Source organism: Stereum hirsutum (assembly GCF_000264905.1).
Source record: "Stereum hirsutum FP-91666 SS1 unplaced genomic scaffold STEHIscaffold_14, whole genome shotgun sequence".
NCBI lineage: Eukaryota > Fungi > Basidiomycota > Agaricomycetes > Russulales > Stereaceae > Stereum > Stereum hirsutum.
The window spans coordinates 845,396-873,289 of record NW_006763144.1 but is presented as its reverse complement, the minus strand read 5'-3'; the positions used below and the strand labels follow the sequence as shown (position 1 = coordinate 873,289).

Here is a 27,894-nt window from a genome sequence, read left to right as displayed (position 1 = left end):
AAAGTCCTCCTGCTCTTCGCTGATCCTCACCTTCGTCTCCTGGCCCCAGGCCTCTACACTCATGTCTCCGACTCTCTCACCTATGGATCGTGAAGGTCTATCCCTTGCTCTTTCAAAGGCCAAGAAAAGCTACGCGGAAGGAGGTGTTCCGATTGGTTCTTCTCTACTTGAGTCGAACGATTCTATAGAGGGTGAAGGCTTCCGTGTTTTGGGAGCGGGACACAACGAGAGATGGCAGAAGGCTTCGGCGACCTTGCACGCGGAGATCTCTACTCTAGAGACAGCGGGCAGACAGCCAGCTGAAGTTTACAGGAAATGCACCATTGTGAGTAACGCTCTATTCCTTTGATAGACAAGAGCTGATTCACTCTTCTCATTTCACTGTGACAGTATACGACGTTGAGGTAGCTAGCATGTGCAACTCGACGAATCACAGCGTTTCTCACTGAATTGGCCATCTTTGTTTTTGCAGTCCATGTAGTATGTGCACCGGCGCCATACTTCTTTACAAGATACCGCGCGTCGTCATTGGCGAGAGCACTAACTTTATCGGTGGAGACGAGTATCTTCGAAGTCATGGGGTAGAGGTTATTGTCGCCGAGGATGCGGAATGTAAGGCGCTTATGTCCAAATTTATAAAAGAGAAACCAGAGGTGCGTGGGTAATTAAATTGCTGATTTGAGATGAAGGAGTCGCTCAAAATTGCATATAAATTCTCAGCTATGGAACGAGGATATCGGCGTTGTATCGTAAAGCATACGATTATTGGCATCAGTTATTGGCATGTACATTGTATTTCTTCCGTCAAGACGATTGGGCAAGCAAGCAAAGGTAGGCGTCTACGGGCTACAAACGATGACCTCTCAGCTCACTGCTGCGTCTCTTCGACCTCTTTGATATCATCCGAAAGGTCATCTTCACCTTTCCAATTTCCATCATCTGATACCTTCTCCAATCCTACCACAGTATCTATATATTCACTCACCGCAGGACCGCCACTATCTTTCACGTCAAAATCTGTCCACGTAGCAAGACAGTGTGCGTGCTTACCCCGCAATCCTGAACGCGAACTTCCATAACTCATCCCCTATCCACTTCGGCTTCGGAGTCGTCTCCACACCGTAAATGATACCCGCTTCTACAAGTTGTACCAGCCTCCCAGGAGGCCATCCCTTGAGAATCTCGATAATGGTACGGGCGGAAAAGTCACGACGACTTCGCATGAGGGCGTCGTTCGCGAAATCCCAGTCAGATTCGAGCCTCTCGGACTCGGACCAATACCACTCTCCTTTCGCCCTGGAGAGCTCCATTACCATCTCTATCGGAACGGGATCTCTTCTGGTGACCCAGGCTTTGACGATCTTCTGAACGTCGATGGTACGGACGAACCAAAGGAACATGCCAGCCTCCGTCTTTGTGAGGGTAGGGGCGCCAACAACGAGATGCGAAACGGGAGCTTTCCGCCGGCATCGGTTGGCTAGGGCATAGAGGAGGACGTTGATCTCTTCAGCCGTATTGCACCAACCCTCGACTATCAGAGTTTTGAGCTTCGGCCAAGGCGGGGGGCTCTTGTCGTACTTTGCTGCCTTCACGAGCGTCAGAGGATCGTTGCCCTTCGGTGGCAAGTGCCCGAGGAAGCGGATGAAGTCGTCCTGACCTACGCAGGAGAGCCATTCGAGATTCGGGAAGACGTCGACGAGATCGACAATTCGCGAACAAGGATCAAAAGTAACTTCTCGATCACCTGCCAGATCCGCCAAAAGGCCCCCATTCTGGGGTATGAAAGCGACTAGGCAGGGCGACGCTCCGAAGTCCAAGGTGAGGTGGGTCACTGTGCTCGTGGGTAAATGTGTGAGACTGTCCAGGACGACATCCAACGGAGGAGGCAGGTCGTCCCAATCACTGTTTGTGTCGTCCGAGTCTGATTCCGGATCATCGTCTACGCGGAGGAATTGGTAGCGAAGGTACGTTTCGTCGGGTTCGGGATCGTCGTCGTAGATGTCCACCTCCCCTGGCCATGTGCAGCGAATCATAGCATGCTTGAGGGGACGACCAGGGGACCGGGCTTCCGCTAGCTGTTTGAAAGCACGGTTCGCGCCGATTGTGTCGATGAAATCAGGCTCTGGAAATTGCCACTGGACAGAAATGACTGTGTCGGGTGGCAACTCGACGTGCTGTGCGATTTCGTGGATATCATCTATGAGGGCGTAGATAAGGAAACGCTTGAGCTTGGGGAAGCGGTAACGTCCAACATCATCAATAACGTCCCCGCCCTCTAAATATAGGTCCTCGAGTTGCAGGTTCTCGAGCTGAGGGAGTTGGTGCAAGGTGCAGAGGAGGTCGGCGGCACTCAGAATACAATTGGTGAACGACAGGGTGACGAGGTTACGCAACATGGACATGCATTTGACGTGGAAATCGCAGCGATCGAGCGTGAGACTGCGTAATTGTGGTTCCTTAGTATTTCCAAGCAAGGTGCAAGGAAGTCTAAACATTTGAGGGTTGGGTATGGGGAGTTCAGCGTCCCGCACATGGTACTTTATGCGTAGGTTGGCAAGGAGAGGAGCATCGTGCTGAAGCAGTTGGCGAAAACTGCTCAAGTATGTCCCATCACCTTCGAGCACGACGCTCTTGACCCGGTCCATGGCAGAGACGAGTCTATCCGTGATGATATTGCCCGGTCGCAGTGTATACGTGCTGTCGTCATCAATCGCAGTCAGGAAGAGAGGCTGGACTTTGGAGCGCTCGAGGAAGGGAAGGGGGTCCTCGAGGAGGTGAAGGCGGACAACATTCCATAGAGCCGAGCAGTCGACCGCGATATCGTGCCACTTGTGACAGACGAGAAGAACCACTCGCCAGTGGTAGGGATGAAGCTTCTTGGGACGAGCTTTGGGCCTATCTGGGCCATCTGGATCCGTGTCGGGCTGCTCCAACTCCAGTGGAGCGCGCTTGAGAGCGATAAAGATTGCCTCAAGGATTTCAGGCAGAATACGGTCCATGCTGATCGAAATCAAAACAATTCAACACCGAGGAACCGTGGAGAAACCTTCATCAAAAAAAGGACTACCTAAATAACCTTGTCCTCTTCAGACTTCACAGCTTGAAAACTGAGGTTTTTCTAATGGTCAGAGATTATTGACAGTTATTGACTGCGTCGAAGATCTGGGACGAACCTGTTCACGCCTATGGCGAGCAAAGGGTACCGAAAAGATTTAGGACGCTTGTGATGATGGTAGGTAGAGACAGCAACCACACAGACTAGAATGGAAAGTCGAACAAGAGGATCAGTACCGGTACCAATGGCTTGAGTCAAGATGTTGAGAGTGGAAGGCACTCACAATCGAGTTCGAGCGACTGCGAACAAAGGAAGAAGAAACAAAGGGTACACGACGAGAAGTTCAAGACAGCCGTTAATACGATCTTGTAAGTGATTGCGCGATATTGAATGTATGCTGCAGAACGTCGCAAAGGATGAACAGTAGAGGATGAGTGGCTCGAGCTTGGTTGTTACGGTGAAGGTAGAGCTGTATCTCCCCGTCAACGATGCGCGGTAATCCAGTTTAGGATGGTCCGCCTCTCGATGAAGTGGCCCAACGCACATATATTACCACGGGCGCAAGTATTGGGTAAACCGCGAACTACTTGCAGGAAGGGAGTCCCTCGCAGCAAACAGGAACGGCGGTCATGGGACAGCAACTTGACAATAAAGCCTTCTCATGCTTGGATACTGGTGTGGCTATGGTTACGCGCCAAACATCGAATCTTACCTGGGGCCTACTAATTTGGAGTTAGGGGAGGGCTGAACAATAATCGATACGCGCTGGTTGAGATTCAGAACAAGATGGACAGTTCGAATTTGTGGCTTCCCATAGCTTCCCATGCGCCACCACCGTGACCCGGTGCGCTCCGCACTTGAACGGAAGGTAAACAAGTTTGTATGCATCCATTAAACACAACTCCTCGATTAACTTATGACGGCCTGAGGACCAAGTATGTACGCTATGCCTGGCAGAGGGAGGTAGTCTACACACCGAGTCCCGAAATCTCCGACATTGCACAAAAGACAGGTCGGCTATAGGGCAACGGCCGCGTTGACTGACTGGCCGACTATACATACGATTTGAACGAGTGACATTTGGGGTTGGGATGAGAGGGGAGAAGGGGCGATATGCAGTTGATGCCAATGAGGGATAAGGGATGAGGTGATCAGATGATGAATGGGATTGGATTGAATTGAGGTTGGAGGGGATGAGGCGGGTACTGAGCCAAGGAGGAAAAGCAGTAAGAGCAGAGAGACAGGCGATAAAGACAGCGCGACGCGAACGAAAGAAAAGGGAAAATGTAACATACGAAGGCAAAAAGCGAAGTAGTTGGCATGTCAGCTAAGCCTACGAGAGTCCGTGTATCAAAAGAGTAATCAAGAAGAGAAGATAGAAAGCGACGAAAGACAGTGAGCATGCTTGGGAGGGTGGAAGAGATGGCAATGAAGATGGAGGTGGAGATTAGTCCGAGCTAAAAGTAAACAAGATCAAGGAATATGGAGAGAACATGAAGGCTAAACGAGGGAGGGACACGAAAGCATAGCAAGAGGAAAAGACAGAAAGTACCTTTCGAATCGAGGTGACCGTACGGGACACCAAATGGATATATATATAAATATCGACAAGAACCATCAAACCACCCAATAGAGTACAGCAGTAGTAGTAGAAGATCACTCCAAATCCCACCATGAACGAGAATGAACATTACCGCAGAAGGTCTAAGTTCTGGTCATTCGACGGATACCGATACGCAACAAACTCCGGGGCCTGGTCCACCAACGTATCCAGCTTCTTCTGCGACATCATAGACATCCTCGGATACGGTCCATGGCCCGACCCCGAGCTCCCGATGCCCGAACTGCCAGTCCCAGTCCCAGCACCACCCATCTCATGCACAATCGTCGCCTCATGCTTCGCCTCTGAAGCGGACGACCTCGGCAGTGGCGACTCTGAGCTCATGCCTGTCGCCGTCGAGGACTCCTGAACGTGGCCGTTCGACTTCTTCCCCAACAACGCCGCGAATCCAAACTTGCTTCTCCGTTTAGTTGAGTGCGTCGACTGGGTCAGAGTCTGCGACGGTGCCTGCCTCGGATGTGTTGAGTGTGGTGCGACTTGAGCCGGTGGCGCGAGCCCAAACTCGCCGTACTCCTCTCGGGACATCGTTCCGCCAGGGTATTCACCACCACCGCTGTAAGCCCGTTCATTTTGCGGCGCATGCAGGTTGGGTGACGAGCCAAGACCATTGAACGATTGACGACGAGCATAGTCCTCCCGGAAACTTGGTTGAGGGCTCAAGAAAGTAGAGGTTTGGGTATAGGGATCCATCTGCGATACGGGTCGAGGGTCGTATGTCAGGACCGTCCTCGGTCGGCCATCATGCGGAAACTGCATATTTCCTTCGGTAGGCGGGATCGGAGGAAGTGATTTATCCCTCCAAGTCATAGACAACGATGATTGCGGACGTGTGCCGATGGTGGAAGGCATCCGAGGGACGGGCGGCGCATTTGCAGTATTGAGGGCTTGCGACGACCTTCGCATGTCTGGTTCTGAAGTCATACTGTGCAGATTTCTCGGAGATGGACCCCTAGACTGCTGCTGCTGCTGTTGTTGTTGAGCGTAGGACTCCTCCGGAACAGGTGACGGATGAGGATGGTCGTTCTCGTATTCCTGATGCCCACTCAACTTCCTCGCATGGCCCTCGCCCGTCCCGTTCAGATCCAAAGGACGTGAGGACGTCGGGGAGGGGATCAGGCTAGAGGGTGCAGTGGGCGGAGAGACGCCGGTAGAAGACGAGAAAGCATGGTTAGGGGACGTAGAGGGTAGTGAAGATGTGGAGACGTGCCGTAGGGCGTTGCCGCCTCCACTGTGATCGCCACCTGTACTTCGGTTGACAAGGTAAGAAAGAGGCGGGGGAGGCTCGAGAGGGTAGTCCAGATCGTGGGACCTGTCCAATGAGCGGGTATGTGTGCTGTTCAGATGCGCACTGCCCTTGTTGGACGAGTTGCCAGTGACCAGCCGCCAAATCTTGGCGAGTCCGCCTTTCTTCTTCTTGGGCTTCTCATCGGCAGGGACCGCCCGGGTAGAGCGCGCAGGCTCGAGAGTAGTGCTCTCCCTCCACTCGCGCTGAGCATTGGCATTGTCCATCGTTGAGTGCTGGAGCCCTGGATGCCGAGCATTCTCGCGCTGGAGAGCGACACTACAATTCGGAAAACATCAGCGTTGAGTAAAAGGGCTTTCAAGAAGTGAGAGAAAAAGGATACGCACTGCATGTCGACCATACTCCCAGAAAACCCAGATTGAGCCAAACTGTCCTGACTCCTCCATCCCGCACTAAAGTTCTTCATCCCAAAGAACCTCGTCCTCCGATTAGGTGACAACGATCCCATACTCTGTGCATCGATGATCGAAGCGTTCGAATGTGCATTCGCGAGCATGGTTCCCGGCAGGAGATCGGTCATCGTGCTCGCCGGTCGTGGCGACTGCGACTGTGAATACCTCGCATTGACACCGTTCGCCCCGAGATGGAAACCGCTGTCCGTGTGCGGCGCAGGGCTCTGGGCCGAATACAACGAAGAGACGTCGAAGACAGAGCTCCTCGACGACTTACGCGCCCTCGCACGTTCTCTCTTCTCTTCCCGTCTCTTTCGCTCACGTTCCTCTCTTTCTTCACGCTTCACATCGACATGCTCAACGATCATTCCGTTCTCCAGCAACGTGACCTCGCGCCCGTGAGCGTTAGCGCCGACCGTGCCGTTCACAATTGTCGATGACCTTGGAGGTTTGATACGGACACCTCCTAGGTCGTCCACGGGAGCCGCACTGCTACCGAGATCGTACGCGGAGCGCCGGAGCTGTGAGTACGTATCGCGCATCCTGTCGTCCAGCTGCCTCGACTCCTGCATGGCCCGTGCGTGGGCGAGCGTTTCGGCCTCGAGCAGCGATCTTTGGAACTTGACGTACTTGTCTAGGTTCGCCCGTTTAGACGCTGGCTCCTTAGGGTTCTATAAATGAGTAGACCCCACAAAGAGAAAGCGAATGGTAGGAATGTGAGTTGGAATAAATCGACAAAACAACGAAAGGAAGCCCCACGCACCAAGCTCAACCAAAGCTTCAAATTCTGTTCCGTCAACCTCCCACCCCGCGCCCTCGGCCGCTCAATGTCCACCTCTTCCGGCATGGTCCCCGCGCTCCCCTCTTCGTCCTCCCTCCTCAACAACTCTTCATAAGCAACATCACTCTCCCTCGCCCAAACACCAGGACTCGTCACGTCCACATCAGCCATATCCTGATCTCTCATCGCACACTCCACACATACTTCCTCCATCGGCTGCTGTGGTGCGGGCGAATACACAGGGTTGAGCGCATTTGGAGCGGCAGAAGAGGGAGTTATGTAGGTCGGTTGTTGAGCTGGCGCGCGGAATTTTGGAGAGATGGGGATCGGGATGGGGTAAGATGGACCCGGAGGGGGGACGTTGACGATCTGGGCGGATTGAGAGTGTTGTGGATGTTGTTGTTGCTGCTGTTGCTGCTGTTGTTGGAGATAGCTCGATGTAGGCTGATTACGAGCTTGAGCCCCAGGAGGCGGTGGCGCGTATGATTGACGCATAGACCCAGAGGGTTGAGTATGCGGGAATGTGTCTTGTGGGCCGTATTCGCGCGGAGGCGATTGTTGTTGCGATGGTGAAAGTTGTTGGTGAGCTTGCTGGGGCTGCCATGATCGATGCTGCTGGTGCTGCGGAGACTGAGGCTGCTGAGGTGACTGAGACTGGACCTGAGATGAGTATTGATATTGCGGCTGAGGTTGAGGCTGAAGCGACATCTTCGGATTCTGCGATGATGAACTCGACTCGTTATTGTTAGGCCTGACGTCACCGAAGGGTAGTTTATTGGTTACGTTTGGTGCGTCGGTCGAAGCGAGGGACGAAGGAAAGAGTTGGAAGCTGTCGGCAAGGCTATACTGCTGCTCATTGACGCGCGACGGCTCCCCTCCACCTCCCGCGCTCATATTAGTGACTGCGTTCTCAGCCCCTCCTACACCGCCACCAGACGCAGGTGAAGATAAAGATTGGGCTGGTCGTGGCAAGGTAGGATTGTCGAGGTAAGATTGAGATTGAGATTGTGGTCGTTGTTGGTCGAACGAAGAAGACGACCGGTCTTTGCCAACCGGTATCTCCTGAAAACCCGAGGGCTGTCTATCACTTGATGTCAACGGTTCCTCGAAGGATGGTCGTGTAGCGGGGACAGAGACGGGAACATCGGCTGGAAGAGTAGGATTCCGCTGAAGACCGGTACTATACGTGCGAGCGCCAACGTCGTGGTCACCAGGCACTGCATCCGAATGTTGTACCATCGACCTCCTTGCACGATCTACGTCTGGCGAAACGCGATCCTGCTCAGCGTAAGGAGTGGGCGACGAGGAATATTGCTGGTGATTGGCAGGAGGAGAGGAAGGCCCGGTTGGAGTCGGATAACGACCGCGGTCTTCGTGGTCAAAGTCGAGGTCGGGTAATACGAGCCCGCGGGGGAAATTGTGAGACTGCGTACGTGCATGAGCGTTACCGTTGAGGACGTCCATGTTGGCAGCGCTGTCGAGCCCGTGCGCGTGTGGCTGCGGATGGACGGTGGTGGCCATGAATGAAGCAAGCAAAGGACTCGGGGCGTTCCCTTCTCGTTTCGTCAGTCAACGTCGGCTCGTTCGGGTTGGGGGTTGGATAAAAAAAGGCGATGGTAAAAATAAAGGAAGGAGGGCAAGCGTATAGGCGAGATGAAATGGAATTCGAAGTTGTCGGTTGGCGGTTTCGTCGTGACCGGGGAAAGAGCCTAAGGGAACTCGTGGGTGGAAGCGAAGAGCACGGGATCGTGTCTTGTTCAAGTGTTGTTCGTGAAGGCTGAGGGAAAACTGGCTTGAAAACAGCCTTGCCGACGCCAACGACGACGAGCAAGGGACGGTCGACGACGGAGACGATGTGGAAGAGCTCGAGAGGGAAAGCTGGCAGGGCCGGGCGATGCCAAGGGTGGCCTTCACTGCCCGCGTCCCGAAATTACTTCCAGATTACTCTCTTTGGCGTTCCGCCCGGTCTCATGACCTCCTCTCTTTTTCATTCGTCAAAAGACAAGTGAGTTATCGAGCGAAACAAATATGTGTATGTATTCCAGGCGGCTTTCCATGTCTACTACACAACCGACGCAGAACAGCGAGAATATATAGAAGCAACTACAACTACTGCTCCCAAGTAGATTACTTGCGGTACCTGAGAACGCCCTCGGGTCAGCATCACGGCACGGTGATGGCACAAAACGTGAGATAGGAAGTGAACTGACCAGAGAGTGCTCCTTCTGTTCCGTCGCATCTTGCGCTGAAGCTGAAGCATTCCATAGAGAAGGGCCTCCGCCGTTGGCGGGCAACCAGGAACATAGATATCCACAGGAACGATACCTGGCAGAATATCAGTTCCTTGTACCAGCCTATTGGGCAAATACATTGTCACTCACGGTCACAACCACGAACGACAGAGTACGAGTAGTGGTAATACCCGCCACCATTCGCGCATGAGCCCATGGAGATCACCCAACCTATTATACAAGCACACCGACGAACAATGTCAACCATGCAATTATACTCCGAAACGTGGAGAGTTGGCACTGACGAGGCTCTGGCATCTGGTCATACACCTTGCGCAATGCAGGTGCCATCTTGTTCGTGAGCGTCCCGGCGACAATCATGATATCCGACTGGCGAGGACTTGCACGGAAGACGACACCCAAACGATCCTGGTCGTACCGAGCTGCAGCCATGTGCATCATCTCTACGGCACAGCAGGCAAGACCTGCCCAGGAGAATGGCAGAAGAGATCAGCGGGTGAATATAGACCAAGCAAATGAGGATGTACGCACCGAAAGTCATAGGCCACATCGAACCCTGACGAGCCCAGTTGACTACCTTGTCCATCGTCGAAAGCACATACTCTGGGGGGAGCGAAACATATGTGAAGACAGATGCATGGGAATTGAGCAAATTTCGATATATAAAACGCACCAGCCTTGTTCTCCGGCTGCTCAAGGCTGAGCTGGTTGGATCCCCGCATGGCGATCCTCGTCATAGGTGACTCTGGATTCGTTGACGAAGTTGGGATGGCATCTGGGTCTGTGGCTTGATTCGGTGGTGTTGTGTGTAATGAGCGGAAAGCTGTCGAATACGTTTATTGAGTCGACCAAACCAACAGAATGATCACAAAACTTCGAGCAAAACCAACCTGCGAGGCCGACTTGGGGTCGCGTCACTGTCCGGCGACCTGCACGAGCGACTAGATGGACTCCATTCAGTTGAAAGCATTGAGGAAAGTGCAAGGAGCGTACCAGCTGCGGAAAATACTGAGAGCGACATGGATGACGATGGAGGAGAGGTGAGATAGGTGAGCTCGTCGCGGAGCACGGCGGCGGAATGAGGAGCAGACTGCCGGGTTCAATGACGAGCCACTGATTGGCTGGCCGGCCGGCGGGGCAACGGCTCTGTAGCCGCCGCACGTGCTCGTCGGCGGGTTCCGACTTTCAATAACGCCAAGTCTCCGCCAAGTCTCCGCTCACCTTTACTTTTTGCACCTTTCAACGCGTCCTCCAGAAGCGTCCCAAACCTATGTCTGCCAGTTCTGCCAGTTCTGCTCGCTCACTTGATACACTCTCGCCCAAATAAATGTATCTCCTTGGAACTGGCGCCGTGCATATGCCCAAAACCGTCGATATCGACGGCAGATGTGTGTGAAGACCGGGCGATGTACTTATAGGAACTTGTTTACGCTCGTAATCAGGAGGAATATCCAGGCGAGCTCTATCTTCAATAATTTTACCCCCCTTTCCCTGGACATAGACAGGCAAATTTCTCCATCACGCTAATCTCACTGAGCTACGAGACCCAATCGCGTATTCAAACTCTTCTCTGACCCTTCACCCCATTTCATAGCTCGAGCATCCAGTCGGTGCATGTTCGCATACTGGCAACTAGGGAGCGAGGCATGCTCCAGCACCCGTGGGATACCCCGCTGGAAGGGATAACGATAAGCTCGCCGTTAACATCATCGAAAACCAGAAGAATTGGTAACTACGCCCATCATCCGGTCCAGTGTCGACACAAATGCTTTGTCCAAGGTCTTGCCAGTACCCCGAGCTGGAGTCGTACCAGCTGCAACCGAGATATACGATGCCCTGATACCATGGAGGTATTTCACCCTGATGCGCTGCCTGCTGAACACCGGAGACCGCCTTTATTATCAACATCCTCAGCTCATCGCGGACTGTATAGTGGTTTGCTCCCAAGTGGTGCTCATTTGGTCGCGAATCTTCTGCTGCACGATGGTCGTGCACAACAAATTATTTCCTGATCATCGTCATGAAAGATGGTTCGGAAACCTCTGTACGCAGCATCACGATTCGAGGTACCACACGCTATCGATATCGATATCTTACAGAGCTAAACATAACCGAATGCAGCCGCAGAACTTTGCCAATTGAGCGGCTGGAAAGTGGTGAGTTTCCTCCACGTTGTGGACAGATGACACCTTCTTTCTTTCAGGTCGCCTGCCGCCTGTCAGTCGGACGCCCACGGACTGCAAGTTCGGCATCACACAAACCGCCGACCATAAACACCACTTTCGTCATATTCTACAAATGGTGCTCGGTCTATTGATCTCTCTTAGCGACAAGACACTTTCTTCACGCAACTGGCTAGCATTGGGCGAGGTGATTCGCTGTTATCGGAGTCGTCACGAGCGCTTTGGAACCGGCAAGTGGTATCTCCCAAATGGTACCGGGAATAGGTTGCGTGACTGACATCGTTGCTTCTTCTTTGACATGATCCTAACAATGGACGAGGCAGACCGACGCAAGGATGACTTATCTCCCAGTGAGTCCCGGAAATTTTGAACGCACAGCTATTGAGATTTTGTTATTCGAGGCTTCACGGCCTTTCTAATTTTATAACCCACCACTCAGGTTGTCTCGTTCTTTGATACCCCACCACTCAACTCATCTGTGCCCTTATCAAATACCACTCAAAATGGGTTGTAGCATAACGTTGTACTCAACTCAGGCCTCGCACCGCAGTCGACGTCTGTTCGATGTTGCTGAGTGGTGTGGCGCGCCATAATTAACCAGTGCTCCGAGCGTTCGGCTGATCCCGGAAGCCGTCGTTCGCATCAGGTTTGACGTCGTTCAACATTCAACGCTCAACGTTCAACGTTTAGCTCCAACAGATAGGCTGCATAGCGTCCCGAAAATAGACTCGCTTTATGGCGTGCACTCCCTTGACGTTCTTCCTACATCGACTGGACTTTTTCGGGCTGGTGGCAGTTCTCCTCTAACTGGACCGTGACCTGGCCGCTTGCAAGCGTATGACTAAGTTTTACAATCTGGACCCTCTGCTCTGATCTGGGACGCCGCCGAACCTTCAGATGGGCTATTTCAAAGCGATGAATCGGTCGAATGCGACGCCACAATCACAGAAGTGGAAGGCCTGGGTGCGTTCATCATCTCGAATATACCACCATGATTACCCTGTTTCAGCACGCGTCCTGCAATGTGCTACGAGAGTTTAAAACTTCGCTATTCCATCTTTCGTTCCTTCATGGTTAGATGTTTCTCCGTTGTTAGACGATCCGACCTTCGTGTCCTGATCGCCATCGACATCAGCGGCGATATAACGTCGCCGCGGAAATTTTGGAATGAAATCCCAAGAGCTCACGATCGTAGAAGGACGAAGGGTATTTGGCCTTGGAGCCGAACCTTGCTATCGTCTCGCTACACTGCTCCAAGACTCTGTGGCTCCTCTATTATAGGAGCACAGTCGTGCTAACTTTCCTTGTCTCCCCTCCATTAATGGATCTAGAATACTAGGCACGATCAATGCTAGCTTGTTTTCTTGTAGAAAATGGATCTCCCTGCACGACTGAGGCACGTATTTTCAGTGGGCTTTGACATGAACACGGTCGTTGCCTTCCACTCTATCACCGAGTCTGTGGGCAATTATCGGAATGTCTTCTAGAGCGACGGCTTATATCTCTTGCCGCCCTTGTAGACACAGTTCGGTACTCGCTCTTGGAAAGAGGCACTTACTCCTCTGTGTATTGAACGAAATTCCTACAAATAACCTTTCTGAAGCTCCCGGCGTTCTAGTGCTGCGGCTACTCTTGGCGAGCGCCACTCAACGCCAACACTGCTGATGCGCTTTTCGCATTCATTTACACCAATTTCCATTCGCTCATCGCCCGACGCAATTCCTACTGGCTGGCGGCGTGGGGCGGACACGCCGAACATGTCCAATCTGATCCGAGTAATAGGATCACATAATGCCTCACAAAGATCTCCGTTGAGGCTTCATAGCCTTCTAGTGGAATGGAGTTAAACAGGCCGAGCTTGCCTTTTGCGTCTTTGCTTTGCTTCTTGACGCTCTTGACGACACGGGCACAGGAGCATAATTAACACGAGCATCCGGCCGGGATATCGTGGCTCACAGCGCAGTTCATTACCTTTCATTGCTCGCCTTCCATATTCTGGTTCTGATAACGATACTCCATGCGTGCTGCTTCGAGCGAGATCCGAGTCATCATGCTTCGTGAGCTTTTTCTCATCCAGTGTGCAGGGTGCAGGGAGAGCCGACGATTTGTGGGTATAAGTCCTGGTCATGATCCACGACTGCGCTCGATTATTGTGATTTGTTAGCTGGAGGTTCTCAGGCTTGACGGGTATGTTCTCTCATTGTCTGTGAGAGCATCGATGGATTGAGGGTGATAATCATGATAACTAGACCCCAATCCCGTCCTATTCCGGGCAGCTAGAAGTGTCGTCCATGGAGGGTCTTGCGAAACCCAGGGTTACCCTTCCTAAGCGAAGTCACCAGCCCTCAAGATGAACGTTTCAAGCGTTGCTGCAACCTTGATTCACTCGATGGCTGAGAATAGTGGAAATTGGGAGGAAACCCGTCCAAGAGCCTGATTCTATGAAATCTTCCATTCTTTCGAACCCCATATACAGGAGTTTCCGAGACGTCATGCTCTTCGTCGATTATCTACTTGAGGTCTTGGTGGACTCCTGAAATGACGGATACGATCGTCTTGGGGTGAACAAGCTCAACAGTGCAACAGAAAGGTTTGGGATTGGTTCCCAGAACATTACCCAAGACAGTGAGGACTAGTAAGGACAGTAGCAGGTAGTATGTAACGTATGGAACATCAAGAGAGACGGTATGGCCACCATAATAACCAATAAAACCCGTCATATATGTATGGCAACCCGGGGTACTGACTATTAATGCTTACACAGGATAGGAGCAAGCTATCATACAGAGCTAAGGCAATAAAATAGGTACATGGCAAAACAATGAGAGAGCGGAAATGCAGGCAAAGCGAGAGTGAGATGGCGAGTAATGTAGAAAGCGTGTTTTCGGCAGAGCAAGAGGATGGCCGAGAAAGAAGATCAGCGAGGACAGGATGAAGACTGTACTGTAGAGGAAAGAAACCAAATTGACGAAGAACGATAGACGTGAACAAGGGCAGAAAACATTAGTGAACATTAAATGCCGCGAAGGGAAGTGAAGGCGCAAATGTCCAGAGCAGAAAGACAAAGAGAAAAAGACGACGGGCGATGACAAGACTATGTGAACGCAGTCAAAATCCTTCGTTGTCCACGACGCGACTTCTGAGCCTCGAGGTCAGCACACGACTATGTGGCATGGCCGACACACGCACCGAGGGGTATCGACAGTCTTGTTCTCTACGATAGCATTCGCTTTTGGACGAAAAGGATAAAGCATATTTGAGCATCACACTTGACTCGTTGCGGGTAAAGAGAGCAAGGCTCGGATTCATAAAATTGAAGTCACTCACTAGCATCTGGATTGATCCATCACTTCCGCACCCTCTGGCCATCCACAGGCTACATTATGAGATCAGTACTTCGTACCATTGTCAATTGTAGAATGGACAAACCGATCTTCCTTCCCCGACAGAAGTAGCACGCAAGCTCAAGGGGTGACCTTGTATGACGACCCAGGTGAGTAGGGTAGAGAAAACGGGGTAGATAAAGCAAATGCCAGTACCTTGTGACCTTCCGCGTGCGAGTATGGGAACTTGATGCTGGAGGTCCAGACGAGACGTGAATGTGGAGTCGAGCGCGATCGCCCGAAACGTGTTCTACACGGTGCTCGCGATGCTCGCGATGATGTGGATGGTCCGCGGAAGAGTAGTCGGCGCGTCCAGAATACTGAAGGAATTCAGACGATGCAGCAGGGCATGGGATCAGGTTTATAGGCGGAATGGGAACTTGAGTCAGTGGTGGAGGAAAGTAGTCTGTGCCGCACTCCTGGTGGTCCTGCACTGGGATCGCAGCCGGTGGGTAAGAAGTATAGTTGACGGCAGACTCGACAGAGTGAGGATATCCGTATGTTACAGGCTCGGCGTAGTGGGCAGTACCATACATGTCATATCCCTAAAGCCATCTCGTCGTCAGTCTGGACAACACCGGACGAGGGACGGGAAGACATGAACAAACCGTCGGAACGTAGTTCTCCTGCATAGACCCATATTCGCTGACGTTTCCGCTTGAAGCCACGTACGCGGAATTGTCGTAGGACGTCGACGAGGGATCGATGGCGTATTGCTGTTCGTTCGCGGAGTTGATGTTATAGTAGTCTCCAGCGTAATGATCGCCGCATGCGGAGTTGGTGGTCTTCATGTTCGGGGAAGCGCTGTCATCCCAGGCATACTGCAAAACAAACGGTATTAGTTTCGGGCAATGAGGACGTCAAATAGTATGTTATTTCATACCTCCGGTTGCTCTTCATGAAAATTGATAAAGGAGCCATAATCCACCGTGTTTAACGAATTGCCATCGTACATCGAGGGCTGGGGAATAGCACCGGGATACATAGCGGGGGAGTGTCGAAGGGGTTGTCTACAAGGGAGTTAAAAGGCAGCGGGTTTATACATATCATATGGAGCCTTTAAATGGGTCCTTCTTGACCCATTGGCATAACGAGGTCCAGTAGGGTCCAGTGACTGGCAGATCTCGAATCTCGATTGGCGTCGCGTCACCCTGAGGCGCGAAGCTCGCTCAGCAAGCTTGATCGTCGTCGCTTCTTATCCATACTCTAACCCTGTCAGTGGCTTTTCTCAGCGTTCGCCTGGGCATTGTCTTCGCCTTATGTTCAAAATTTTCATCGTCAGAAAAATACACGAACACAAAAGTGTATTTGGGCAGAGCCGCAGCCTGAGACGTGGTTTTGCCACGCTCCTGGAGGGCAAAGAAAACCTGTACATTAAGGCCCAAAATGAACGTACGTTACCTCAGCTAATTTAGTGTCGAAGATTTGTATTGTGAAACGGGTGGCACGGGGTGTCTGTAATCTCGACTGGGCAAACTGAAACAAGGACGTTCCTGCTTCTCAGGTTGAAGCGACGGCGCCACAGCAAATGACTGAGCAAGTACTGTTGCCTTTTGAGTTGGATTCACCAGGTCTTATACCAAACGTTCGAGTAGCACACTGGCAGTGAGAAAGACTTCTACACTTTCATATACTATTCTGGGCTCTAGGCAAGGAGGAACCTCGGAAAGGGTACCGCAGAACCGAAGAAGGTGGGAAGGCTTGGTCGTATGCAGTAACTTTATTACGCCACGTTCCGGAAGGAATTTACTTCCGATGCCTATTTGCCGTTGTTGCAGCACTCTTGCCAGGCCCTTGCCGTGGCCTTGTTTTTCTCGATACTGCATTCTTCTTGTCGTCAAAAATCGCTCGGGACGCTCATTGGCAGGGCGCTAGTGTGCACAGAGGTTTACGGCCTCGCATGCTCTGCATGCGTGTCGAGGGCACGACGAACTGTTTATTGAATGATCGCACACTGTCACGTTGCTGACCATGGGCGACGTGGTCCCCATCGTGTCGAGGCTCGAGGTGCATCATGCAGCCTAGACCATCACGCCGGGTAAAGGAATTGTAGACTGTTCTCGTGCCGCATACACTCTTATTTTGTCGTGACAGCTTCAAGTGCGGCACCACAGTGGACCATGATGTCTCTACTACTTGCAAGATAGACTTTGGACGGCACCTTGAATGCTTGACCTGTGGCTTTGGTGACTTGAGCGACAACTAGGGTAGCTGCTCACACGGCTGGTCTACGACGTCGACTTCGTCATCTGCTTTTTATCTTGTCTCTAACTATCATGATACTCACTCAGCAGAGCGCAACATCATGGAGACCACCGCGCCATTCCTCATCGTTGTACTCCTCCTTGCTGGGATATACAGTGTACGCCTACCGAATATTGTATACCTTCGTCCAGTATCTACACTTTAGAAGACACCGCAACTGGCGTCGCCACAGCTTGTGGCGGCAACGATGCTTGTAGTAGTGGACGTGTCTATACGTCATATGAAGAGCTCGATCCCTAATACTCCTCTCTCATCAACTATAGTCAGACCGACGTGCCCTAATGACATTGCGGTCTCGAGAAATGTTGAATCTGCTGGGTATAGCCCTGAACTAAAATAAGCGCTCTTATTCTTGTTATGGTCAACAACAAGGTTCGTGGTGATGCAATGCGCATTCGACCGAGGCTAACCTAAGCATCCCCACTTCATCTTGCTTATAGTTCCTGAGTGCATCAATAACCATCTTGACTTCATTGGGGCATATGCACCACAGGCCAGTGCGGAAAGTTACTCCATCGATTAGAAATTCAACATCTCCTGGTATACCATGACCTTAGTGCCGCTCATCCAATATATTTCCAGCATTTTGTGCACTATCCGGTGATGGGCAATATGGACTTCAGAAAGGAAGTGTCTCTGCTTATGCAAGTGCGCAACTCAGTGCTCACCATCGACATGCTCGGAATCGATGAAGGCTTAACAGGGACCAACGTCATTCCGGAGATCTATAACTACTTTACCTCCTACTCGTGCGTTTAATTTTGACCGTCGGGGGTCTCCTGGATATTGATCTCATTCGCTTTCTGACGCTCATCCGATTACCGGCTTCGAAAGTATCGTCGACGTTCGCGTGTCCGTGTCTACAAGTCAGCACATCCTGAAAAACCAATAGTAGTAGTCGCGGACGATCTGATTGTGGGGAGATCTTCGCAGTTCAATGCGTCATGGCATCGGCCCCTGCCTGAGGACTGTCGTAGATCATCGATGAGTGAGTGCAAGTTCTATGGCACGCTCGGGACTATTGTCCCGAATAACCTGTCTCTACTCCTCCCCAGCCTTCACATTCATCACACTATTTTGCCCAGGTCGGCGTAGCCATCGCCGCACGGATATCCTATGTCATACTTTCACCTTTTCTAGAAATAGTACGTTCGAATATGAGTACTAAGGGCTCTGAACCGAGCATGCATGACACGCCTGTCATGATGGTCTCTCATTGGCCATTTACAGTGAGCGCAAACATAATTCCGGGGTAACCCATGAGAAGAATGCTCTGAACGTTAACACTAACTCCGTACGATCGTAGATAAGCAAAGCGGGCGGGTTTGCGCTTCGACCTGGGGAAATTCCGTGGTGGACGCTCAAAATCGTGGGGGCAACGTGAGGCGTGGCTATGAGCGATAGCATCGCGTTCCGTGTCATGAGACTGTGTTTTGGTTTTCATGGGAAAGCAAAGAGGCCTACATCGGCGGTAGACCGAATGGGAATGTGATATAACACGTCTCTCTTACACAATCTAACCAAAAGGCGCTCCTACACATCGTGTATCTAGTAAATTCCTATGTCATCTTCTGAACGATGGTGCTGAGCCCCGCGGAGAGAATCATTAGCGTCCCCTCGTTCCCTATCCACGGAAACTCCTCCAGACTATCCCGCTGGCGTAGGACATTGCATCAATATGGAATCCGTTCGATACGTATATGCAGATAGAGCGCAGTCACATCACAATTATCCTCCCTCTTCGTCTCAGAGACAAACGTACCATGGACACCGGGTACGTCGCCAGAACTTAGTACGGAGATTGATGGACAAATGCACGCACGGTAAGAAATGCAGTCGACTGTGCTAGATTAACCGTGAGCTGCTCTGACTCTTTTACTGTCAGTATAAGTATCGCCCATTTCCCGCTCCAAATCGCGCATTAAATTCTTTACTAAGACCTAACAAGACAAGAGAAAGACTGCCATCGTGACCTGTTGGTGCGTCCTGTTACTTCGGCAAAAAAAAGGTCGAAGATATCCACGAAGCTCAGAGCTTTCCGTGGCAGGCTGCCCGCCGCAGACAATGGAATCTACATGTTTATGCAATTATCGGAGTGCACAAGACTTGGATCTGTCCATCACGCAGCGCAGACGCGCCAACCATATAGATTAACTTCTTCGGGTACGCGGAAGATAGGGCTATCATCTCGGCCATCCCTCGTGCTTTGACCAGGTTTTGACACATCAAAGCCATGAACGTACTTGGCGATGTTTCGCGTAAATAATGGCTAGCGTCCTAGGATACTCTCAGAGGACGGCTGTATATTGCATTATGGACCGAATACTGACAACTCACGAAGATCTTGCCTCGAAGGTAAACCAGGTGGAGTGGAAGAACATACGAAAGAAAGCAAGAAGCAGTTGGCAGAGCAGACATCACAACCAACAGTATCCCGATGGGAAGACGACAGAATAAAGGCGGGTCGGAATGAAGCACGCTCGTTCTCCGACACTAGCCTGGATTGCACAACCCATTCAGATCAAAACCCAAGACGGCGCGAGCAAAATGTCATGTTGGCATGGGTAGGCTTTTGGTTGACATATATGCGGCATAAGGAGGAGGCGCAAGCAGAGGCATGAAAAGTAGGGAAAAATACAACAACCTCGTGACCGCGTTTAATCCCAGCCAGTCGACGCCTGTGGGGCGTCCGCACCCCACCCACCAGCACCAGTAGTTGCTGGCTCTGCTGACCAGTCGGTGTTGCCCGCAGCAGGCTCCGCAGACCAGTCGAGGGCACCTGAGTAGAATGAGGACAGATATCTTGAAGGGAGAGAAGATGAGAGACGTACCACCCTCTTGCACGACAGCAGGGTTGATGCCACCTGCCTGAGGAGCAGAGTTAACATCCCACTCTGAGACACCGGCAGCCTCTCCCTCAGCCTCGCCAGACGCAGCAGCCCTAGCCTGAGCCTCCTCCTGTTGCTGCTTCTCGACCTCCTCAGGGTCACGGTAGAAGAACATGTCCACCATCACATTCCAGCCGTCGGGAGTGCGAGGGATGGTTCCCCTCAGCCGGAGAACCTCACGGGCCAACAACCACCAAACGAGACCGATCGAGTGACGGGCCTTGTTGTTCGTAGGGATAGCGACATCGACGAACTTCAGAGGAGCGTCGGTGTCGCAAAGGGCGATGACCGGGATGTTGACGTAGGAAGCCTCACGGATGGCCTGGTGGTCAACGCGGGGGTCGGTCACGATGATGAGGCGGGGCTCCTTGAACGAGCGGGTGATGTAGTTTGTGAAGCTACCGGGGGTGAATCGGCCAGCGATAGCCTGGGCGCCGGTGTTCGAAGCGTACTTGAGGACGGCACGGTGGCCATATGGGCGCGCAGAGATGACACAGACGTCGTTGGGGTTCTCGATGGCGGCAATGATACGGGCAGCGAAAACGATCTTCTCCCAAGTCTTGCCGATGTTGATGAGGTGGATACCTGAGGATGCGTATTTCGTGAGCGGCGCAAGACGCCAATTGACCAAGTGCCCTCTACTAACCGTCAGACCTTCGCTTCCAGACGTAAGGCTCCATCTGCTTATCGCAGTTCTTCGTGCCAATGTGGCATTGAGCAGCGAGGAGCATCTGAATCTCCTCCTCAGTCGCGCTGAGAACAGAGGGAAGTTTTGAAGACATGATGGGCTGCGTAAATGAAGCAGTCAGTACATCGGGTCCCTCATCGACGCATCCACCCTCGCAATTCGTCCATTTCTCTTCGCTGTTTCTCCCGGCAACCGAGAAAGCGCTAGAGACACATACCTATGAGTAACCTTTTGAGCTCGACGCCTGTGTTGCCGAGGATTCCTTCTGTCGATGTTCAGCACGTCGTCGAGAGGTATAGCCCCACTGCCGTTTCTCAGCCACCCACGCCGGCCACGTGGACATCCACGTGGTCGGTGCGTTGGGCCACACGGGACCAAATTGACGGCGCGCCACCCGTTTGTCTCTGTTCCTTGACGACAACATTCACGAAGAGCAAAAACATTGATTTAAACAGGTTGCGAAATCTTTGTTGATATCTACGAGGAAAGGCATGCTGCCAGAGACCGAATCTCATCCGGCCCCGTCTTGCAGCAACCTCCGACAACGACACCTCCCCACAGTCTCTTGGACATCGCAGCACTCGCCAACGCCGCTAGATTCTCTGCCCATCCAGTGCCACCTTCAGTGCCTTCTTTCTTGCCGCTCCAAGTCCTCGAGACCGGGTCGTATTCCTCTCCACCATTGGGGTAGAGTACCAGCCACGGTCCCTGCTTCTTTCGCCAAAGGTCGCCCACCACCTCTTCCATCCCAGTCAACACGTCCTGCAAATGGGCCATGCTGGTGCAGTTGATGCCAATACCGTCTGGTTGCACTTCGTAGTGGTCGATAGACTGGCTCGCCATCTTTGGCTCCTCGTGAAGCAGCGTGAAGACGACTTCCTTGACGCTCAGCCTCCTCTTACCCGGACCGCTCTCATGGGGAAACCTCCCGTCAGGCCAAACTGTGCTGATCCACCATGGCTTCCACTCGAACCCCGCCGGCCTTGGCTCGAGCTCGATCTGAAGTAATCGCATAGCACCCCGAATAGCTTTAATCTCTCTCGCAAGCGGGATCGTCTCAAAAGCCACCAGATCGATTTCTTTCCAGCTATCGAGGTCGTTAGAGTGGATGCGCAGTCGTTGAAGGTGGAAGTCCGTCAGTGCATCGATGGACATACTCCTCTTCGTCTGGTCGGCTGCGGCGAATGCGTTGGTGTTGGGACCAGACGCAGAGTAAGCTTGGGGCCCGAAAGGAGGTGGGTAGAAGCCGCCGTATTCTTGACCTGGAGAGCAGGTCACACCGTATGGTCCCATGGACAGTGCGACCTTCACATCCCCGATCTTAACGGCACCATCGCTCTCTTCCACGAACCTTTTACGGGCCTCCGAAGCGAGATGGACAGCTTTACGCGTCAGACGTTCACCTTCTGCACGGGAGTAACCTGCAGCCGCGAACGTTTCATAGGTGCACTGATACCTGCAGGGCATTTGTGAGAGACTGTGAGAAGTGAGCAAGACTTATAGCACGTACGTAGAGGTCAAGATAATCCTTGCGCCCGCTCGAAGGAAGGCGAGATGAGCTTCGACAAGGACCTCAGGCTCTTTGTCGATATGCCGGGCGGACCATAGAGGTGTCGAGATATCCTTGTGGAAGACATCCTCGAGTGTCGTACCCTATCTCAGCAATAACAGCGTCGCAGCGCGTGAATACCCTGGGAAAGAAAGCATAGTAGCGACGAGCTCACCAGGCCTCCATCTAAGACGACATGCTTCTGCGACCCAAATAACGAGTTGAATGTGGACGTGACCATGATATATTGGTTTCCCGGGGTATGTCAGGCAATGCGGGGTTGTGGGGATTCTTGGGAGCAGCAGTTGTGTTGACGCTGTGAAGCGAGCACGATACAGGGGTTTTATTGGTTTGCGTAGCCTTGCGTGCTTTTATACAGTCCTTTAGTGACAAAGCATATCAGATATGACGTTTGCGAACCCCACAATAATCCACCGGACTCATCATCTGCTTTTTCAAAGTGTTTGCCAATGAGCACGAGGCGGGATGGAGAGTAGACGATGTGGTAAGTGGACGTACCAAGAGTCAGAAGGCGAAACTACTACACTCGCGAGGACAGGTTTTCTAAAACTTTCTAGATCCCAGCACAAACAACCACTCACTTCGTAAAAGAGAGTTTGAACGTAGCCGAGCGTCAGACGAGCACTGTAGCGAAGACTCGGGGTGAGGGAAGGGAAACGGCAGTAAGTTGCTCAATTGCTCGGCGGACACTGCGAGGTTGCGTGTGGCACTCCACGTAAAAATCAAAAGCAGGCGTTGTGGCCCTCCCGTCTGCATACTCATATATTACGGCCACGTATATAGATATTATAGAGCATCAAGCTTTGAGTCCTGTTCAGACACACAGAAGGCGACAATGAAAGTATGGATATTAGTTACGACTTCGACTCAACTGCCGCCTCATATGATGCGTCATCTTTCACGTCCTCGTCCTCGTCCTCGTCCTCGTCCTCGTCCTCGTCCCCATCCTCCCTTTGCCTAAGTGGTAGACTCTCCATAGCCAACGCCTTACCGTCTATATCCTTCGAATTCATCCTCACCAGCGCGAGCTGCCTCGGCAACAGCGTTAGTCCCATCCCATAAAGTACGGGGATAGCCTACACGCCCCCGTTTGTCGCAATTAGCAGGTGATACTGGAAGGAAGTTGAAGTGATAAGGACTCACGACGATTAAAATGTACCATGCTTTTCGCAAATACTCAATAGCTGGTCGCCCCGTAACGTACGGCCACTCGTGTTTGTAACCCGTCCTTGCCTGGTAAAACGCCATGATGATCACCATTAGCCCCAAGCACGCATGAAGACGTCCGCCAAATTTCTTTAGATGTGGCTTTCTATGCACCAGGGCCCCTAGGCCAGCTTGGAGAAAGAAGCCCAGGAGCAATACAAGACCGAATTTCTGTGACCCAGCAATAAGCCTGGGAAATGAGAACATCTTGGCGAGACGACTAACCTTGTGCGAATCATCGTGATGTACTCCTCCCGACTTCTCGACAGCTCTTCTACCTGTTAGGAGCCCAAACAACACTATTGACCCACCTATGTAATGCCCCATAAGTATCTACCACAACCAACAACCCTAAATCAAAAAACGCACCGAACACGCCCTGAATTATCCAATGGAACGACACCCAACTAGCGGAAAACGTCCTCATATATCTAGCCAGCAACGCCCCAGCAGGCAACATAACCAGATACCCAGCCATCGAAAATACCGCATGCGCGACGATGGTCCTCTGGTACGGCTGCAAAGGTGGGTAACCAAACGGCGGATCGACGGGCTCCACTACGTCTTCTGGTGGTGAGAACGTTCGGTTTAGGTTGAGTGTTGCGTGTCCGTGTTTGACGTGGATTGGGACATGAGCGTCCGTTTTTGAGGAGTCCGGTCGATTGCGACCGAATGCCCAGATGATGTCTTGATGCTCGTCTGCGATGGCCTGCATAAACATAAGTCAAGCTGCATAGTAGCTAAGAAAGCGACGAGACGCACTGGGATGTTGAAAGCCAGTCTTGGGCGTTCATCTTTGAGCTGTGAAGAAGGATAATGCTCGAGGTTAGACGCCAGCATCAGGTTCGAGAGTGAGTAGTGGGCTTACCAGCGTATTAGTCCTGGACGGTACAGCCCTGAATGGCGGGTTCTTGACGACCTCAGGCTCTTGTTCACGAGGAGCAGTTCTCTGCGACAACGTCACAGAACGATCGACATTGGCCCACATCATAATCATGGGTGTATGCGCCATGATACGTCCAAACCCTCTATGATGGTCAGGATAAGCAGGTGTGTCCAAAGCACGCATCGTCGAACAACTTACACGGCCATCCAGCCCAGAGGCTCCTTGCTCTGACTCTCCAATACATCTGCGTGCGAGTCCACTGATCAGGCGAAGGCCGCTGACGAGAAATATCAAACCGACGCTCACATTCCATCTGATCTCCTTTTCGTGTTACGGACACGCACATGAACTGGGAGGGAAGGCCTCTCAGCCTTCGTCACGCAGCGAAGACATAGAACACAACGCACATCGTCGCAAACAGTATCGCCCATGGCGTCGACACCGGAAGGTGCAGTCTCATCGTCTTCCTGGTACACGAATTGAGCCCTCGTGGAGTCTGGACATACAGTTGCAACGACAAAACAACTTACAGATTGAATAATGTCATACTCATCCGCCACTGAGGCATATACAAGGGAAAGGAGGCAGAGCAGCAGAGTCACCTTCATGATAGGGTATCAAGTGGACACATTCGACAGCGAAAAGGAGCTCTCCAACGCGAGCTCCCTCTTAAATGCACAGACGCTCCACCAAGCATACATAAGACTCGTCACAGACAGCGAAAGATTGCCAGCACTGAGAAGGCTTGAATTTATTCGACGGAGTGAGGTTCTCATGAGGGTGAGAACCTATTGCCTGTTGGCCACGCCCAAGTGGGAAAGATCCTACCATGGCCGCTGACCGTGAGATAAGAAAACATGAAAAGGATCGCAGTGATGTATTGGTATGCTGCAAACAGTCGAGAACACATGGTTAGAACAGAGGCGCACGGAAAGATCTCATAGATTGCAAGGTACCTATGGCCTCCCTCTCCGCTTGCTCTTCTTGCTCGCCCCTGGTCCATAATGGCTCTCATCCATTCTCTCTCCCAAATCCCGCTCTTTGATCCTATCCAGTAATGACGACGGTCTATGCGGTAAAGCGGGTGGTGTCTCCGCGGCCCTTGCAGCCCCCTTGATGGACAATCCAAGCGCAGGACTCGGTGCTTTCTCAGGCGGTCGCACATCCCTCCGTGCCCTGTTGCTTGTGATAGGCTTTGAAGGCAAAGATGAAGGGCCCGAACCGTTTCCTGCTGTCTTCGGGATCAAGCGATTCAATAAACTTGAAGATCCTCTTGACACGTCACCGCCTTCATCTCTTCTCGGACGCTTGGACGGCTGCTCTGACGAGCCTGCTGCTGTTGTTACTGTACTCAGGGATGTGAGCGATCGGGACCGTTGTCGATCTGCTAAACCTGGCCGAAGAGCACCTGGGCTCTGTCGTTGATGTGCACCGCGGATTGAGATGGATTGTGCTACTTCAGGGCGAATTGGCATAGGAGCTGACGAAGACGGAGGAACCGTTGATGGCGGCGAATTCCCTGCCTTGCGTTTGCTGGGGACTGAAGACGGTCTGTTGGACGCTATGGCTTTAGGAGGGTCATTAGTAACCGGAGGCGCCACCCGTGGTGCTGGTGCTGGAGGGGTAGGAGCACGAGGCGGAAGAAGAGGCTGCTCAAGAGATGTGATCATAAGACTGTCGTCGGAAGAGCAGAGGAGGGCGTGATCGCAAACCTTGATGAGCTCTGCGACTCGCAAAGCTGGCTTCTGCTGCATTTGTTGAGCAACGCTATTCACACCGTCCAAGGTCCGAATCAGGTCTGGTGGGGGAACCCATGAAGTATTGCGCTGGCGCTGAATGGAAAGAAAGGTATAGCGATAATTGTGAGCCTTGGTGGAAGAAACGAACCTGTTGAACAGCAAGAACGAGTGTCTCGCATGCTCGCCATTCACGAGGATCAGTCGGCTTGGTCTGTGAGATATACTAGGAAAAGACATGCTTTAAACAAAGGCCGCAACGAGGGTATATGGCAAAAAACCTACAGATAGAAGCAGCGACAAGCCGTCGACGACTTGCGTGCGCAGCGAAGATAGTAATTCTGTCTCAGCAGAACCGGGCTGGAGAAATCGACTGCAAGCTGCCAGGGCTTCTGCCAGATGAACGGCCACAAATGACTGCGCGACGGGGGCAAGACGTTGAAGGACGTCCTTGACAAGAAGAGACGAACAGTAGTAGCGAAGAAGCGGCATAGGATTAGCTACACTGTTCTCAACGGAAATCACAGCTGCCAAGTCCAGGAAGGAACGAGTCAAAGCCAGGTCCACGGTTTTGTTCCCAGAGGTCATGTCTTCCTTCAACGAGTACTCTGCCTGGTCAAGCAGAATCTGTAGAAGCTCGGCGCCACGCAGAACATAACGGCCTTTGAAGGAGGGTAAGTGGAGAAGAATATCGGTCACGATTCTTGGAGCATCAGAGGCGGAGCCTGGGTCGGAGAGTGTCTGGAGCAAACCATATGAGCCTTTCGCGTTTAAACATCAGTAACGAACCTCATGACCTTGAATAACCCGGTGATGATCAATTGTTCCTGCTCGCTGCCAGCTTGACTGGCATGTCGCTCGACGATAGCACGTTTCGCTTCTCCAGCAATGAAAGCAAGGACAAGTGTTCGGAGCCTATCTCGCGTTGCTTTGTCCTCTGGATCCACGGGCTCTTCAATCGGCACTATCTGATCGCACAGAACGCCCAACGTGATCTTAGAGTCCATGTCCAAGTGTTCCGCCAGGGCCTTTTTGACGACGGTGACTTCATCCGGTTCATCTAAAGGGAGCATATATCGTGCTCAAAGAACGCCCAGATGCACTTGTTATACACCATTCAAAATCGAAGAACTCACCACTCTGAAGAAGTTGGGCCAGCACATCAGCATTCCGTTTTACCCACTTCGGTTGTTCCTTCGACATCTGTACGATGGCTTTATAGCCATCTATTCGAACCTGCACAGACACAATCAGATGCATGAAGGACGAATCGAGATTGATTTGACCTTAGAATCTTGATCCTCGCACAGGTCGTAAATCGCGTTGATTGCATCCTCCTCAAGATCGGGAAAAGGTTTGAAGAACTTCGTGATATTTGAGGCAGCAAGTTTCTTCAGAGATTGGTGAGGGGACCTTGAAAGCTCAATCAATTTCTTCAAAGCATCTTTTCTCTGCATACGGTGGTTAGTTATTGCTATGACCTCAAGCATAGACGGAAAGAGAACACACCAGAGCGCTCGTCTGTACTGGCACGCGTTCTGCTCGGTGAATAAGATTCCTAATCTCTCGCTCTTGTTCAGAAGGACTTCGCTCCATAGCACTGAGGGTGTCGACAGCACGTTTTAGACTGTCTCAGCGCCGTCAATGGCAGAGTCGGAGAATGAGGAGGATGACGGTCAGTGGCA

The 27,894-nt window shown here is 52.0% G+C and overlaps 11 protein-coding genes across 11 annotated transcripts; 3 read left to right on the top strand and 8 right to left on the bottom strand.

Moving 5' to 3' along the window:
* Positions 1 to 82: 82 nt before the first annotated feature.
* Positions 83 to 753, top strand: STEHIDRAFT_63832 (cytidine deaminase-like protein; the record flags this gene model as incomplete). Its single annotated transcript, XM_007307726.1, has 4 exons — positions 83 to 325; positions 391 to 404; positions 473 to 653; positions 721 to 753. The coding sequence occupies 4 exons, from the start codon at positions 83 to 85 to the stop codon at positions 751 to 753; spliced, it is 471 nt and encodes a 156-aa protein (XP_007307788.1).
* Positions 754 to 774: 21 nt separating this feature from the next.
* On the bottom strand, positions 775 to 2,999 carry STEHIDRAFT_171033 (uncharacterized protein; the record flags this gene model as incomplete). The annotated part of the gene is made up of 2 exons (XM_007308012.1): positions 775 to 998; positions 1,051 to 2,999. 2 exons carry the CDS (start codon positions 2,997 to 2,999, stop codon positions 869 to 871), a joined length of 2,079 nt encoding a protein of 692 aa, XP_007308074.1. The 3' UTR covers positions 775 to 868.
* A 1,163-nt stretch (positions 3,000 to 4,162) lies between these two features.
* Positions 4,163 to 8,851, bottom strand: STEHIDRAFT_171032 (uncharacterized protein). Its single transcript, XM_007308011.1, has 3 exons — positions 7,135 to 8,851; positions 6,306 to 7,042; positions 4,163 to 6,237 (listed from the first exon to the last, which is right to left on the bottom strand). The coding sequence occupies exons 1-3, from the start codon at positions 8,671 to 8,673 to the stop codon at positions 4,746 to 4,748; spliced, it is 3,768 nt and encodes a 1,255-aa protein (XP_007308073.1). The 5' UTR covers positions 8,674 to 8,851; the 3' UTR covers positions 4,163 to 4,745.
* A 428-nt stretch (positions 8,852 to 9,279) lies between these two features.
* STEHIDRAFT_133685 (NADH-quinone oxidoreductase) lies at positions 9,280 to 10,425 on the bottom strand (the record flags this gene model as incomplete). Its single annotated transcript, XM_007308010.1, has 7 exons — positions 9,280 to 9,292; positions 9,363 to 9,477; positions 9,534 to 9,614; positions 9,689 to 9,868; positions 9,936 to 10,007; positions 10,078 to 10,227; positions 10,398 to 10,425. The coding sequence occupies 7 exons, from the start codon at positions 10,423 to 10,425 to the stop codon at positions 9,280 to 9,282; spliced, it is 639 nt and encodes a 212-aa protein (XP_007308072.1).
* Positions 10,426 to 10,904: 479 nt separating this feature from the next.
* STEHIDRAFT_149232 (uncharacterized protein) lies at positions 10,905 to 11,926 on the top strand. The gene is made up of 2 exons (XM_007308009.1): positions 10,905 to 11,817; positions 11,911 to 11,926. Exon 1 carries the CDS (start codon positions 11,051 to 11,053, stop codon positions 11,414 to 11,416), a length of 366 nt encoding a protein of 121 aa, XP_007308071.1. The 5' UTR covers positions 10,905 to 11,050; the 3' UTR covers positions 11,417 to 11,817; positions 11,911 to 11,926.
* A 2,231-nt stretch (positions 11,927 to 14,157) lies between these two features.
* STEHIDRAFT_124211 (uncharacterized protein) lies at positions 14,158 to 15,963 on the bottom strand. Its single transcript, XM_007308008.1, has 6 exons — positions 15,854 to 15,963; positions 15,579 to 15,791; positions 15,127 to 15,515; positions 15,017 to 15,063; positions 14,915 to 14,963; positions 14,158 to 14,816 (listed from the first exon to the last, which is right to left on the bottom strand). Exons 1-6 carry the CDS (start codon positions 15,953 to 15,955, stop codon positions 14,696 to 14,698), a joined length of 921 nt encoding a protein of 306 aa, XP_007308070.1. The 5' UTR covers positions 15,956 to 15,963; the 3' UTR covers positions 14,158 to 14,695.
* A 1,629-nt stretch (positions 15,964 to 17,592) lies between these two features.
* STEHIDRAFT_113961 (uncharacterized protein) lies at positions 17,593 to 18,619 on the top strand (the record flags this gene model as incomplete). Its single annotated transcript, XM_007308007.1, has 5 exons — positions 17,593 to 17,607; positions 17,818 to 17,984; positions 18,159 to 18,223; positions 18,376 to 18,464; positions 18,542 to 18,619. The coding sequence occupies 5 exons, from the start codon at positions 17,593 to 17,595 to the stop codon at positions 18,617 to 18,619; spliced, it is 414 nt and encodes a 137-aa protein (XP_007308069.1).
* Positions 18,620 to 19,508: 889 nt separating this feature from the next.
* On the bottom strand, positions 19,509 to 21,094 carry STEHIDRAFT_84192 (40S ribosomal protein S2). The gene is made up of 4 exons (XM_007308006.1): positions 21,029 to 21,094; positions 20,770 to 20,911; positions 20,067 to 20,708; positions 19,509 to 20,014 (listed from the first exon to the last, which is right to left on the bottom strand). Exons 2-4 carry the CDS (start codon positions 20,903 to 20,905, stop codon positions 19,893 to 19,895), a joined length of 900 nt encoding a protein of 299 aa, XP_007308068.1. The 5' UTR covers positions 20,906 to 20,911; positions 21,029 to 21,094; the 3' UTR covers positions 19,509 to 19,892.
* Positions 21,095 to 21,288: 194 nt separating this feature from the next.
* On the bottom strand, positions 21,289 to 22,601 carry STEHIDRAFT_160492 (Homocysteine S-methyltransferase; the record flags this gene model as incomplete). The annotated part of the gene is made up of 3 exons (XM_007308005.1): positions 21,289 to 22,267; positions 22,322 to 22,464; positions 22,536 to 22,601. The coding sequence occupies 3 exons, from the start codon at positions 22,599 to 22,601 to the stop codon at positions 21,289 to 21,291; spliced, it is 1,188 nt and encodes a 395-aa protein (XP_007308067.1).
* A 634-nt stretch (positions 22,602 to 23,235) lies between these two features.
* On the bottom strand, positions 23,236 to 24,656 carry STEHIDRAFT_160491 (uncharacterized protein; the record flags this gene model as incomplete). The annotated part of the gene is made up of 6 exons (XM_007308004.1): positions 23,236 to 23,457; positions 23,525 to 23,758; positions 23,813 to 23,898; positions 23,957 to 24,296; positions 24,350 to 24,388; positions 24,456 to 24,656. The coding sequence occupies 6 exons, from the start codon at positions 24,654 to 24,656 to the stop codon at positions 23,236 to 23,238; spliced, it is 1,122 nt and encodes a 373-aa protein (XP_007308066.1).
* A 609-nt stretch (positions 24,657 to 25,265) lies between these two features.
* On the bottom strand, positions 25,266 to 27,880 carry STEHIDRAFT_124207 (uncharacterized protein). The gene is made up of 9 exons (XM_007308003.1): positions 27,719 to 27,880; positions 27,496 to 27,660; positions 27,346 to 27,445; positions 27,007 to 27,269; positions 26,495 to 26,950; positions 26,361 to 26,435; positions 26,186 to 26,305; positions 25,430 to 26,122; positions 25,266 to 25,361 (listed from the first exon to the last, which is right to left on the bottom strand). Exons 1-8 carry the CDS (start codon positions 27,803 to 27,805, stop codon positions 25,430 to 25,432), a joined length of 1,959 nt encoding a protein of 652 aa, XP_007308065.1. The 5' UTR covers positions 27,806 to 27,880; the 3' UTR covers positions 25,266 to 25,361.
* Positions 27,881 to 27,894: the final 14 nt, after the last annotated feature.